Source organism: Carlito syrichta, unplaced genomic scaffold (genome assembly GCF_000164805.1).
Source record: "Carlito syrichta isolate Samal-C Ts95f unplaced genomic scaffold, Tarsius_syrichta-2.0.1 Scaffold316293, whole genome shotgun sequence".
In the NCBI taxonomy this organism is placed as follows: Eukaryota; Metazoa; Chordata; class Mammalia; order Primates; family Tarsiidae; genus Carlito; species Carlito syrichta.
The window spans coordinates 158,208-171,124 of record NW_007260389.1 but is presented as its reverse complement, the minus strand read 5'-3'; the positions used below and the strand labels follow the sequence as shown (position 1 = coordinate 171,124).

At 46.6% G+C, this 12,917-nt stretch overlaps 1 protein-coding gene and 1 long non-coding RNA gene across 3 annotated transcripts in view; one reads left to right on the top strand and one right to left on the bottom strand.

The window, feature by feature from the left end:
- LOC103276667 overlaps positions 1-8,722 on the top strand; it is a 22,787-nt gene extending 14,065 nt beyond the window's left edge. The window contains exon 3 of one of the 2 annotated variants that reach the window (XR_505386.2): positions 8,155-8,722. This is a non-coding gene — a long non-coding RNA (uncharacterized LOC103276667). The remainder of the gene's footprint in view (positions 1-8,154) is intronic. The other variant, XR_002481324.1, reaches the window with a different exon arrangement.
- Positions 8,723-12,465: 3,743 nt separating this feature from the next.
- The window catches only part of TP53INP2 (tumor protein p53 inducible nuclear protein 2), a 1,838-nt gene continuing 1,386 nt past the window's right edge, over positions 12,466-12,917 (bottom strand). The window contains exon 3 of the mRNA XM_008074071.2: positions 12,466-12,602. Within this exon, the coding sequence (XP_008072262.1) occupies positions 12,466-12,602 (137 nt within the window). The remainder of the gene's footprint in view (positions 12,603-12,917) is intronic.

Here is a 12,917-nt window from a genome sequence, read left to right as displayed (position 1 = left end):
TTTGGAAGGCTGAGGCAGAAGGATCACTGGAGCCCAGCAGGTCGAGGCTGCAGTGGCCGGCAGCGGCCACTGCACTCCAGTCTGGGTGACAGAGTGAGACTACAACTCAAATAAATAAATAAATAAATAGATAGATAGATAAATAAATTTGCTTATGATCAGATGTGCTGTTTACTAACATGCAAATAAGTAGTTCTGCTTCCTGACATGGTGAATTCAACCGCAACACAAAAATTATTTTTCTAGTTTATTTTGTCATTCTTTATTTACTCTTCTGTTTTATATTTTTATTTGATTTATTTATTTTATTATTTATTTATTTATTTATTTTTGAGTCAGGATCTCACTCTGTCGCCCAAGCCGGAGTGCAGTGGCACGATCACAGCTCACTGCAACCTTGACTTCCTGCGCTCAGGCAGGAAGTCCTTCTACTTCAGCCTCTCAAGTAGCTGAAACAACAGCAGGCATACACCACTATGCCTTACTAATTTTTTTATATTTTTGTGGAGACGAGGTCTCACTATGTTGTTTAGACTGATCTCAAACTCATGGACTCAAGCAGTCTTCTCACCTCAGCCTCCCATAGTGCTGGTATACAGGCACACCTGGCCTACTATTCTATTTATAATAGCTTCTATGTAATATTTTCTTTTTTTTCTTTTTTTTTTTTTTTTTTTGAGTTTTTATCTTACTCTTGTCACCCCTGCTGGAGTACAGTGGCGCACTCACGGCCACTGTAGCCTTGACCTGCTGGTCTTCCACCTCAGCCTTCCAAGTCGCTGGAACAACAGACGCATGCCACCACACCTGGCCAGTTTTTGTGACTTATTGTAGAGACGAGGTCTCGCCAAGTTGTCCGGGCTGGCGCAATCCTCTTGCCTTGGCATTCCAAGGTGCTGGGATTACAGGCTGAACTACCGTACCTGACCTACATTATATTTTCAAAACTGGGAAAAAGGATCAGTAGCTAAAAACGTGAAGTTCAAAATATAAGTTTGAAACCAAGGAAAATATGTCAATTTGAGGAAAGTTCAGAGCATCCTGTAATTATTAGCAGCTGTGGTGTCCCTGGGGCACCCTAAGGTGCCTCTGACAGCAAGGTAGGTGATAGCCCCATCCTATCCTCAGCCAGTGACTTGAGAAGCAACAATCTAAAAAACTATACAGCCAGGCTCGGTGGCTCAGCCTATAATTCCGTACCTCGGGAGGCTGAGGTGAGTGGATTGCCTGAGCCCGTGGGTTCGAGACCCGCCTGGGAAACTTGGTGAGACCTCATCTCTACAATAAATCAAAAAATTAGCCGGGCATGGTAGTGCATGCCTGTAGTTTCAGCTACTTGGAAGGCTGAGGCAGAAGGATTGCTGGAGCCCAGCAGGTCGAGGCTGCAGTGGCTGGGAGCGGCCACTGCACTCCAGTCTGGGCAACAGAGTGAGACTCCAACTCAAAAAATTTTTAAAAATTAAAAAATAAGCCGGGCTTGATGGCTCAGCCTGTAATCCCGCGCCTTTGGGAGGCTGAGGTGAGTGGATTGCCTGTGCCTACGGGTTCGAGACCCACCTGGGCAGCAAGACCTCATGTCTACAATAAATCAAAAAATCAGCCGGGCGTGGTAGCACATGCCTATAATTCCAGCTACTTGGAAGGCTGAGGCGGAAGGATCGCCGGAACCCAGCAGTTCGAAGCTGAGGTGGCCGGGAGCGGCCACTGAACTCCAGTCTGGGCGACAGAGTGAGACTCCAACTCAAAAAAATAAGAAAATTTTTAAAAATTAAAAAATAAAAAACAGTATACGGATATACTTAAATTAAAGTAGAAGTGTTATTATTGTGGAAATGCAAACTAACATAAATTGATAGATTTTGTGGGAGAAAACTCTGAGCCATAACTGACTGAAACTGTACTCTAGTAGCATCATTTAGAAACCAACCACACAAATTTTGAAGGACAATATCCAGAGTTTTTTACAGTTATTTAGAAGTCTTGGCTAGAAATAGTATAGCAAAAAGCACCATGAAGTAAGGTGAAAGTCAATTTCTAAAACTTCTTGGCTGGTGGAGCCCACATTCTCTACAGGGTTGAGTAGAACCTGAAGAATTGACCAAATTTGCCTGAGGTCAGAATTAGGCAAGCACCCTGAAAAAAAAATTCACTTATCCAATTACAAACTTAACTGTTCCTTAATGTCACATAAGGACAGTCACCTAAAAGACTGTTTTTTTTGGCCCTATTCTTTACTATCTAGCTGGTTCTTTTTTTTTTTTTTTTTTTTTTTTGAGTTGGAGTCTCACTCTGTCACCCAGACTGGAGTGCAGTGGCCGATCCTGGCCACCGCAGCCTCGACCTGCTGGGCTCTGGCGATCCTTCCACCTCAACCTTCCAAGTAGCTGGAATTACAGGCATGCGCTACCACGCCCGGCTGATTTTCTGATTTATTGTAGAGATGAGGTCTCGCTGCCCAGGCAGGTCTCGAACCCGCGGGCTCAGGCAATCCACTCACCTCAGCCTCCCAAATGCACGGGATTACAGGCTGAGCCATCAAGCCCGGCTAGTTGGTTCTAAAACATGGACATGCCTGGGCAACTTGGCGAGACCTCATCTCTATGATAAATAAAAAAAATTAGCCGGGCATGGTGGCACGTGCCTGTAGTTCCAGCTACCTGAAAGGCTGAGGCACAAGGATTCCCTGAGCCCAAGCAAGTCGAGGCTGTGGTGGCCGCGAGTGTCCCACTGCCCTCCAGCCTGGGTGACAGAGTGAGACTCTGACTCAATAAATAAATAAATAAAACATGGACATAAATGATCAGACTACACTGCTAGACTTTGAATATTTGTATATATATGACGAGACACTGTTTTTGTAAAACTCTTGATGGTTAAAAAGCTGAAGAAAATTTCAAGATATGTCTTGTGGGGTTTTGGGGGGTTTTTTTCAGTATGGTATTGATTGTGGGGGTTGGAAGTGGGATTATTCACAGTCAGGTGGGCCAAATTGCAGTTAGGAATAGTGTGCTGATCAAAGCCTGCTGCACACCCTATCATTTGCCACTACATCACTTCCCTAGACTTGCTTACCTTAAAACATTTGCGTCTAGGTTATTTTATCGTATTCTATGAAATGGTAAGAGTGGAAACATTTTAGAGGGAGTATAAAATTGACCACAAGAACAAAAAACTTTTTTTAGGCAGATTTATAATGACATGGAAAATGACTTTGCTGTATAACCCAGATTGACTAGATTTACCCAAGGAAGGTGATAGAGACTTCAAACTCAGTTTTAAATGTTTTTGTTTTTTCCTTCATGGAAGTATACAAGTACACCCTTCACCACCATTCTTCCCTTACCTGTCCCCCCATCCAAAAGATGACCTTTTTTTCTTTTGCCATTTCTAACATAAATTACCTGCTTACTCATGTCCCCACTAACTGAGTCACCCTCAGAGGCAGCTGCCAGTTCATCAGGTGCTTTGGAACAGTGACAGATGGGAATAAGCAAGGAAGGAGGGGAGCCCGAGGCTACTTATCCCCTCATTCTCCACCTCTTTTCCCAGCTACATATGTGTTTCTCAGACATACCACTTGATCCTTCATGTCACAACAAAAGAGACGCTTCCAGAATTGACCCAATTAATGGATGTTTTTCTAAGGATGAACACTGTCAAGACAAAAATCCTGTATATTTTTATGGCAAATTACAAGTTTGCTGCAATGAAAATGAAGTTGAGAGCTGAACATAAAGAATTGATTAAGCCGGGTGTGATGGCTCATGCCTATAAACCCAGTACTTTGGGAGGCCAAGGTGAGAGAACTGCCTGAGCCCGGGAGTTTGAGACCAGCCTGGGCAACTTGGCGAGACCTCATTTCTACAATAAATAAAAAAATTAGCCAGGCGTGGTGGCACATGCCTATAGTAACAGCTACTAGGAAGGCTGAGGTGGAACGATCACCTGAGCCCAGCAGGTTGAGACTGCGGTGGCTGTGAGTATGCCTCTGCCCTCCAGCCTGGGCAACAGAGTGAGACTCCAACTCAAAACAATAAACAAAAGAGTTGATTATGAGAAGTTGTATGGACTGTGTGAGACTCTTAATTTATTTACATGAATTAAAATATACCATTATTGGCCGGGTGCAGTGGCTCACGCCTACAATCCCAGCACTTTGGGAGGCGGAGGTGAGAGGATTGCCTGACTCGGGGGTTTGAGACCAGCATGAGCAACATGGCAAGACCTCATCTCTACAATAAATCAAAAAATAGCCGGACTCGGCGGCTCAGCCTGTAATCCCGCGCCTTTGGGAGGCTGAGGTGAGTGGATTGCCTGAGCCCGTGGGTGCGAGACCCGCCTGGGCAGCGAGACCTCATCTCTACAATAAATCAAAAAATCAGCCGGGCGTGGTAGCACATGCCTGTAATTCCGGTTACTTGGAAGGCTGAGGCGGAAGGATCGCCGGAGCCCAGCAGGTCGAGGCTGCGGTGGTCAGGAGCGGCCACTGCACTCCAGTCTGGGCGACAGAGTGAGACTCCAACTCAAAAAACTAAAATAAAATAAAATAAAATAAATCAAAAAATTAGCCAGGCATGATGGCACATTCCTGTGGTTCCGCTGAGGCGGAAGGATCTCCTGACCCCAGCAGGTCGAGGCTGTGATGGCCATGAGCGTGCTACTGCACTCCAGTCTTGATGGCAGAGTAAGACTCTGACTCAAATAAATAAATAAAATTTAACAAAATAAAATATACCATTATCAGCATTCCATCAGATTAACTCTCCTCTGATTAGTAAAAAAAAATTGATGTGTAAATCAGACAGATTCTACCACATGGCACAAGCAACATGACCTCCCACTAAGATACGCATATTGAAATTTCCACCAACAGAAGCCTGAACATATTGTACAGCTCACCTCTTAGAAAGTCTTCTAGGCCTCACTTCTTAGCAATCATAGGAGTAAAATTTTTGCTTTTTGCATCTACATATTTATGGGAGTCTGGGTTATCAAAATATTATAATACAAAAGACAGAAAACTTGCTTAGAACATGGAACCTAACATGCAGTATCAGAAAATTCAGCCTGATTTCCAGAAATTGATACATCTGATTTGTATTAATAGGAGCATTTTTTTTCTTGATGAGAAGTAATTTTTAAATTTTCACATTAAAACCAAAATATCGGACAGGTGTGGTAGCTCGTGCCTATAATCCCAGCACTTTGGGAGACCGAGGTGAGAGGATTGCCTGAGCCCACGGGTTCGAGACCAGCCTGGGCAACTTGGCAAGACCTCATCTCTACAATAAATCAAAAAGTAAGCCGGGTATGGTGGTGCGTACCTGTAGTTCCAGCTACTTGGAAGGCTGAGGTGGAAGGCTCACCTGAGCCCAGCAGGTCGAGAATGTGGTCGCTGTGAGCATGCCACTGCACTCCAGCCTGGGCAATAGAGTGAGACTCCAACTCAAAAAAGACACAACCAAACAAAGTATCTACTATGGAGCACCATGAAATAAAGGTGACTTCTAAATGTCAATATGAGATTCTTGTTTCTATATATATTTTTGCTTGCTTCTTTGTTTTGAGTCAGAGTCTCACTCTGTTACCCAGGCTGGAGTGCAGTGGCACACTCATGGCCACCGTAGTCTCGACCTGCTGGGCTCAGGTGATCCTTCTGCCTTAACTTTCCAAGTAGCTGGAACTGCAGGTGTATACCACCACACCCGGCTAATTTTTTTTTACTTACTGTAGAGATGAGGTCTCGCCAAGTTGCCCAGGCTGGTCTGGAACCTATGGACTCAGGCAGTCCTCTCACCTTGGCCTCCCAAAGTGCTGGGATTATAGACCTGAGCCACTGCGCCTGGCCTTTATTTATTTATTTATTTTTGAGTCAGGGTCTCACTTTGCCACCTAGGCTGGAATGCAGTGGAAGAATCACAGCTCACTGCAGCCTCGACCTCCTGGGCTCAAGTGATCCTTCCCCTCAGCCTCCCAAGTAGCTGGGGCTAAAGCCACACGCCACCACACCCAGCTAATTTTTTTTTCCTTTGGTAGAGACAAAGTCTTGCTATGTTACCCAGGCTAGAAATATGAGATTTTATTTTATTTATTTTTTGAGTTGGAGTCTCACTCACCCAGACTGGAGTGCACTGGCCACTCCCGGCCACCACAGCCTCCACCTGCTGGGGTCTGGCGATCCTTCCACCTCAGCCTTCCAAGTAGCTGGAACTACAGGTGCGCACTACCACGCCCGGCTAATTTTTTGATTTATTGTAGAGATGAGGTCTTGCCAAGTTGCCCAGGTGGGTCTCACAATCCTCTTACCTCAGCCTCCCAAAGCGCTGGGATTACAGGCTGAGCCACCAGGCCCGGCTGAAATATGAGATTTTAAAGAAATATTTACATTTGGAGAGCTTCAAGCTATTCACTGAACTCTGGCATAGAAGAATTTTGTGTGGAAAAGTTTTTAAGAAACTTGGGCCAGCTGTGCTGGCTCATGCCTATAATCCCAGCACTTTGGGAGGCTGAGGTGAGAGAATTGCCTGAGCTCACCAATTCGAGACCAGGCTGGACAACTTGGCGAGACCTAATCTCTACAATAAATTTTTTTTTAAATTAGCTGGGCATATTGGCACTTATCTATAGTTCCAGCTACTTGGAAGGCTAAGGTGGAAGGATCGCCTGAGCCCAGCAGGTCGAGGCTGCAGTGTCCTGTGCATTGGTGACAGAGTGAAACTCTGACAAAAAAAAAAAACATGGGCCAGGCACAGTGGTCCATGCCTATAATCCCAACAGTTTAGGAGGCCAAGGTTGGAGGATTGCTTGAGCCCTGGAATTCAAGACCAGCTAGGCAACAAAAAGATAAAATTAGCCAGTCATAGTGGTGCACACCTGTAGTCCCAGCTCATTGAGAGGCTGAGGTGAGAGGATCACCTGAGGCCAGGAGGTCGAGGCTGCAGTGAGCCATGGTTGTACCACCGTACTTCAGTCTGGGCGACTGTGAGTCCCAACTCAAAAAAACAAAACAAAACAAAAGGTTTAAATATGGGATAAAATTAAGTTGATTGATTAAGAGACTGATAAGTACAAGATAAATTAAAGGAATTAAAATACAATCATTTCCCTGTATGCCATTGTTATCCTATATAAATCACTAAGTTCCTACCGCTTCCATGATGCTGTCAGGCTCACTTAGGCTCAGAGCAGGCTATTACTTGTTCTGAATTGCTTCCAGGCCTGTATGTATCCACAGCCTGGATATAACCGGCTGGACGACAGCAGACACCTGATGACCAAGGTCCATGATCATGTTGTTTAGAAATTTTAACTATAGCATGACAAAAAGAGTTCTTACCACAAAACAGTGACTTGGCTCCAGAAGGGATCCCAAGGCTGTTTTTTTTTTGTTTGTTTTTTTGTTTTTGTTTTTTTGTTTTTGCCTCTAGCACAATTTACTCGCTTGTTGCATCACTCATTGCTGTCTCACCAGAAGCACTGTCCGTATATCCACGCCTCACTGAGTGATGGGAACTGGTGAGGGGAGATCGTGGGTTTAATTGCTCAACTAAAAAGGCTCTCCCCACCCTGTCAGGTGTGTATGTTTCATCTCCCACTGCCTGTATCACATTTCCCCAGTTGCCAGACCCTAGTACAAAGGCTGCACCCTCTTCCTACGTTGTCATCAAGCAAAGCCTATGACTTCAGTCCAAGGGCCCTTAGACTGGTTTAGCGTCTAGTAGTGCTGCACTTAGGTCAGCCCTGGTTTTTGTGGACTGCCTAAAAGGCTCTGCCATAAAGAGTTGTCTTGCCGGACCCAGTGGCTCAAGCCTGTAATCCTAGCACTTTGGGAGACCGGGGCGAGAGGATTGCCTGAGCCCAGAGGTTCGAAACCAGCCTGGGCAACTTGGTGAGACCTCATCTCTACAAATAAATAAGTAAATAATTAGCCAGGTGTGGTGGCACACACCTGTAGTTCCAATTACTTGGAAGGCTAAGGTGGAAGGATCGCCTGAGCCCAGCAGGTGGAGGCCATGAGCATGCCACTGCACTCTAGCCTGGGCGACAGAGTGAGACTCCAACACACACACACACACACACACACACACACACACACACACACACACACACACACAAATTGTTTCAGCTAACCATGTCCTTCCTTTCTCCCCACAGACATAACCAGTGCAGTGCAATCCAAGCGAAGAAAGTCCAAGTAAACAAGCTGGATGGCAACTGGATACTTGTAAATGTGTGTGAATTTTACAAAGAGCAATTTTGAGCTGTGACTTTTTAAAATCCATTTCTGTACAGTTATTCATTTTAACAATGTGGCCCTTTCCCTAGTCCCTGCAACCTGTTTCGTAAAACGTAATGGGGAAGGCAGGGTTGTTGAGCCCTTTGGGTGTTGCGAGTTGAAATTCAAGGTTTTTAAAATGCTGTAATGTATTGAGAGGAGCTAATGCCATTATAAATGTTATTAGTTTTCACATTTCCTAGGCAGCCTAGAGTACAGGGTGAGCATTTTTTAGATCTTCTCATGATGTATTGTGCTGTGGAAGTACTGTGTGTGAATAGCAGTAGTGGGGCAAAAGCAATCTCATTCGGAAATGTAAATAATTTTGTTATATAGTGTTTTGGATGTATTTGTTGTAGAAATGGACCAGTGAATAAAGAGAATCTAAGGGTTTGTACAATGTGAAATACTGAATGTGTTAAATAAATGTCATTGTCGTAGAACATAGTTATGTTATTGGTAAGGGATTCTTGGGTAACCAAGCTCTTTGGACTGTGAACTGAGTAGACACACCATTCCTTATGAATTAGACTCCCATCTTGTCCTCATTGCACCTGAGATGCCCACCTGGCAGGTTGAGGAAAATGCCCGTACTTGATCACTCAACTCATTCTTGGCTTTGAAGAAACTAGCCCTGTTCAGCACTGTACCAAGTACTTTGATACATGTTGGTCAAACTTCTGGTCAAACTGGCTTTGCAAGTCTGTTTGTACCATCATCAAGTTTAGATTAAGTTTCCACCTTCAGTCTAGTTCTTTGGTTGGATGGGGCAGCTCCCAAATTAGAGGGGTCATTTCATGTTACCCACTTCAGAGGTAGGGATCCACTACATTTCACTGTTTGACAGCCCTATTTTTTATTTGCATCAGGCCTAGGGGTAACTTTTCATCAACATGCCCAGGTTTTTCCCTTTACTGGCTCAATTCTTCCAAATTTGTAGTCTCCAAAGCCAGCTGCTTCTGCCCTCACCCTACCCCCAACCTTCAGGAGACTCTAGTGCTTGGGGCCCTATCCTTATCTCAAACTGGGCTTCAGCCTTCTGCCATGTTCCTAGGGTTAGACTGAAGCTCCATCCCTTCCCCTCCAGTGGCTCATCGTCCTTGCTGCACCCAGTGCCTGAGAACAAAAGGATGGGTCGGTAATTCTGTCATGCTCTTATTTTCACCCCTATTTCAACTGTCTTCTTACATGGGTCTTACATGATAAGGATCCTCTAAAAGTAGTTATTTATGAGTCAGACCCCACATTGTCTGGCTGTGTCCAGCAAGCTTATCTACCCTCTTCCTCCCCTGTGTGACATACACACCAGAACCAAAGCCAATTTAATAATGCCCTCTGCTGGGCAACCCCTTCGGGTCCACTCCCCTCTGGGAGCTTTTCTGTCCTCTCAATAAGTCTGGCTTTCTAAATAAAAATAAAAGTAAATGCCCTATGCCATTACTGTGCTTGACATTAAAGTGCTTCTCATACTTTAGTTCAACTCAGGCAGAAAGCGTAATGTGCTTTAAATAGATTTTTATTTGTTTTTCTTTATATTAATTTTTTTCTCCCATAAAGGAATAGCATTACAATCTAACAATCAAAATCCTGTTACACACATACACAGGCATGCCACATGACCCGCTCAAGGTGGTTGTTTCCTAGAGTCTGTCAACACCACAACATAGTCAACCAAAGTCTCCTCATTTCAGCCAGTCTCAAAGCACCCAACAGGAATGTGCTCAACTTGTTGGTTTCATTTAGAACTACGTGGCAGGGCAAGAAGGAAGGTATTGGAAGTGGAATATGGTGTTTCCATTCGGTACCCTCACACAGAGCCACACAGATCTGGGGAGGCATTCCACAGCTCTGGCGGGGTCCTTGTTGCACCTAAGACCTTATGGGCTGAGCAAGCTGATTACAGGGTTCCAGGCAGGGGCTGGGGAGCAGGCATACTCTAAAACAGCACCAAGCTACATCTCTACACACTTGGCACCCTGCTGGGCTAGACTGGCAAAAGCTGGAAAGTGACATCCAACTTTAAAGAATCACTCAGACTTCCTGGGAAATCACTGGACATTGTCCTTGGATGGAATTGGTACTCATCAGAAACAGGGGTCCCTCTCACATACTTAGTTTTGGCAAAGTGCTGGTAGTATTGACAGTTAATACAAACTGGTACAGACTTCTCCAGGGTCTCTGAAAACATCAGTCAAGACAGACTCTCTACCCCCTTCTGTCTAAGGTTGCATAGGACTTTGTGAATTCTGGTTCCCTTGTATATTCAAGTTCTGTGATTTTGTGTTGTTTTTTAAAATCCTGAAGCATGCTCAAGGTGAAAGGCACATACACAGTCAATACAGTATGATAAGGTCTGATGCTTCAGGACTAGCAGGAGATTGAAATAGTGTTGGTTCTTAGAAATCTATACACAATTAAAACTGTCACACTCAAATGCTACAGAATCTATAGGACAGTACAAAAAAAATGAGACAACCAGCCAGATGAGTGATTCGGTTCTAGGAGCCCCCAGAAATAAACGTAAGGGCAAGGCCTTTTGAGATTTGAGCCGAATGCCCGATACTCTTCCAGAAGGGTCATACAGGCACTGCCCAGGACTGAGCCTCGGCCCCAGCTGGCAGTGAGTAGTAGGCTGGAAGGACTGAAGGGAGTTTCAGCTCTTGGAAGTGCCAAGCACCCTATGCTGGCAGCGCCCAAGGGGTAGCTGGAAGAATAAAAGGGAGTAAGTCATCACTGAAGGAAATTTGGGAAGTGAAGCAAATGTCAGTTACTGGGGCCCTAGGGGATGGTGTGGGGACTTCTAGCTGTTTCAAGTATCAATTTGGCTTATTCTCTGGGATAAGAAACCCCAACAGGTCTCCCTCTGTCCTCAGCCCAACACCCATGGGGATATGTCATCCCTTTCCCACACACCCCACATGAGGCCTGGGGCTAATAAGGTCAGGGAGGGCAGCTGCCTTTGCCCTCAGGGGAATGCAGAGTTTCCTCCAAACCTCAGCTTGGCTGTAAGGCCTGGAAACCTGGAATTGGGGTGAGGGGGAAGACCTATTGGTTAGTACCTAATAGGAAATCTTAAAAGTTTCAAGCAAAAAAGAGCACACTAGAAAAGTACAGCTAGAAAGAAGAAATGGGAAGCAACTCAGCATCCCGAGAGGCTGTTGCTGGTGTCTGAGCCCAGAATCCAATCCCACCGCAAGAAAGGGAAAGCTGGCTGCCCTGTCCTGTTTCTACCGGGGATTCAGATTCCCTCCTCTGAGTACTCACTTGAGGAGAAAGAGAGGACTACAGGGCACCGTTTCTCCCCAGCAACCCCAAAAGGAAGGAAGCCCTGTGGGAGAAAAGGAGAAGAGGCTCCCTTGAAGGCCCTGAACCTGGACAGGGACGCTGAGGATGGGAACCGTGGGGTTCCTGAAGAACCTCGAGAGTGTTTGTCAGCCACACCAAGCAGGGTGCCCAATACAAGGCCAGAGGCGAGATGAAGGCTGAGCTGTCCATCTTGGGCTGGCTTCACCCCAAGGGGGAGTCCGCTGCTCCACCATCATTCCTGGGAACTCTCACCTAGGGTGGGCCGCTCCCAGCCTGGAAGCTCTCTGGCCTGTGTCTCTCCTAAGCTAGGCAGAGCACTTTGGGCATGTGAACAATGGCGGTGATGGTGATGCCTTGCCCAGCTGCTACTCCGCGGTGGCATGTCAGGGGTAGAGCAACAAGGTCCTAAGCCCATCAGACTCAGGGTCTGCAGAAGAGTGGTTGAGAAGAAAGGGAAGTGGGGCAGACTCCAGGCTTCAGCCTGAGGACAGGGCTTGGCCTCTGAGTGAGCTCCCAAGGTGCACTGCTGCCTACAGCTTCTCTCAGCCTGTCTTGTCCACATCTCCACACAGGCTGCCTCTTTCCTTGGATTCCCTCCATCTTCTCCCTGTAATTCACATCGCACAGTCCTTTTCCACATACTTTACCTTTCCAGGCCTACGCAGCTGCCAGGAGCCTAGCCCCCAGGGCAGAGGGAAAGTAAAGGACTAAAAGCAAAACCCTGAACCTGAGCCCTTACTACAGGAGGACAAGGACAGCCACCCTGGTCACACTTGTCGTACCCGGTCAGAGCTGGCTAGGGTCCCCACCACTGGGAGGGAATTTGGGGAATGAATAGTACAGGAACAGGAGTGAGTGTGATGCCAAATATGGGCCTGGGCGAGTCAGATAGGAGTTGAAGGTGGGAATAAGCTAGATCGGGGACTCGAAGAGGCTACCAGAAGTTGACCAGGGTTGGGGGACAGCGGTAAAGGACTGGATGGCAAGGGTGAAGGGGAGAGAGACAAGGATGGGGATTCGAGAAGAAAGAATGTCAGGAGGGAGGGGGCTGGAGAATCAGATGCTGGGCATGGGGGCCGGGAGGAGGGAGGGCGAGGCGGGTGAGGGAGTGCAGAGGATCAGAGGCCGAAACCGAGGGAGTCAAGGAAGGGCCGTCGCCCAACCTCACACTAGGAGGGAGGCCGCGGCGTCCAGCCCGAGGCGGCCCGCTGCCGCCCCTCGGACCGCACGGGAGCTGCGCCGAAGGGCCCAGCGGGGATCGGGAGTCGGCGAGGGGTTCGGAGCGCGGCCAGCGGACGCTCAGTAGTTGAACTGGCGCTGGCACGGCTGGTAGACA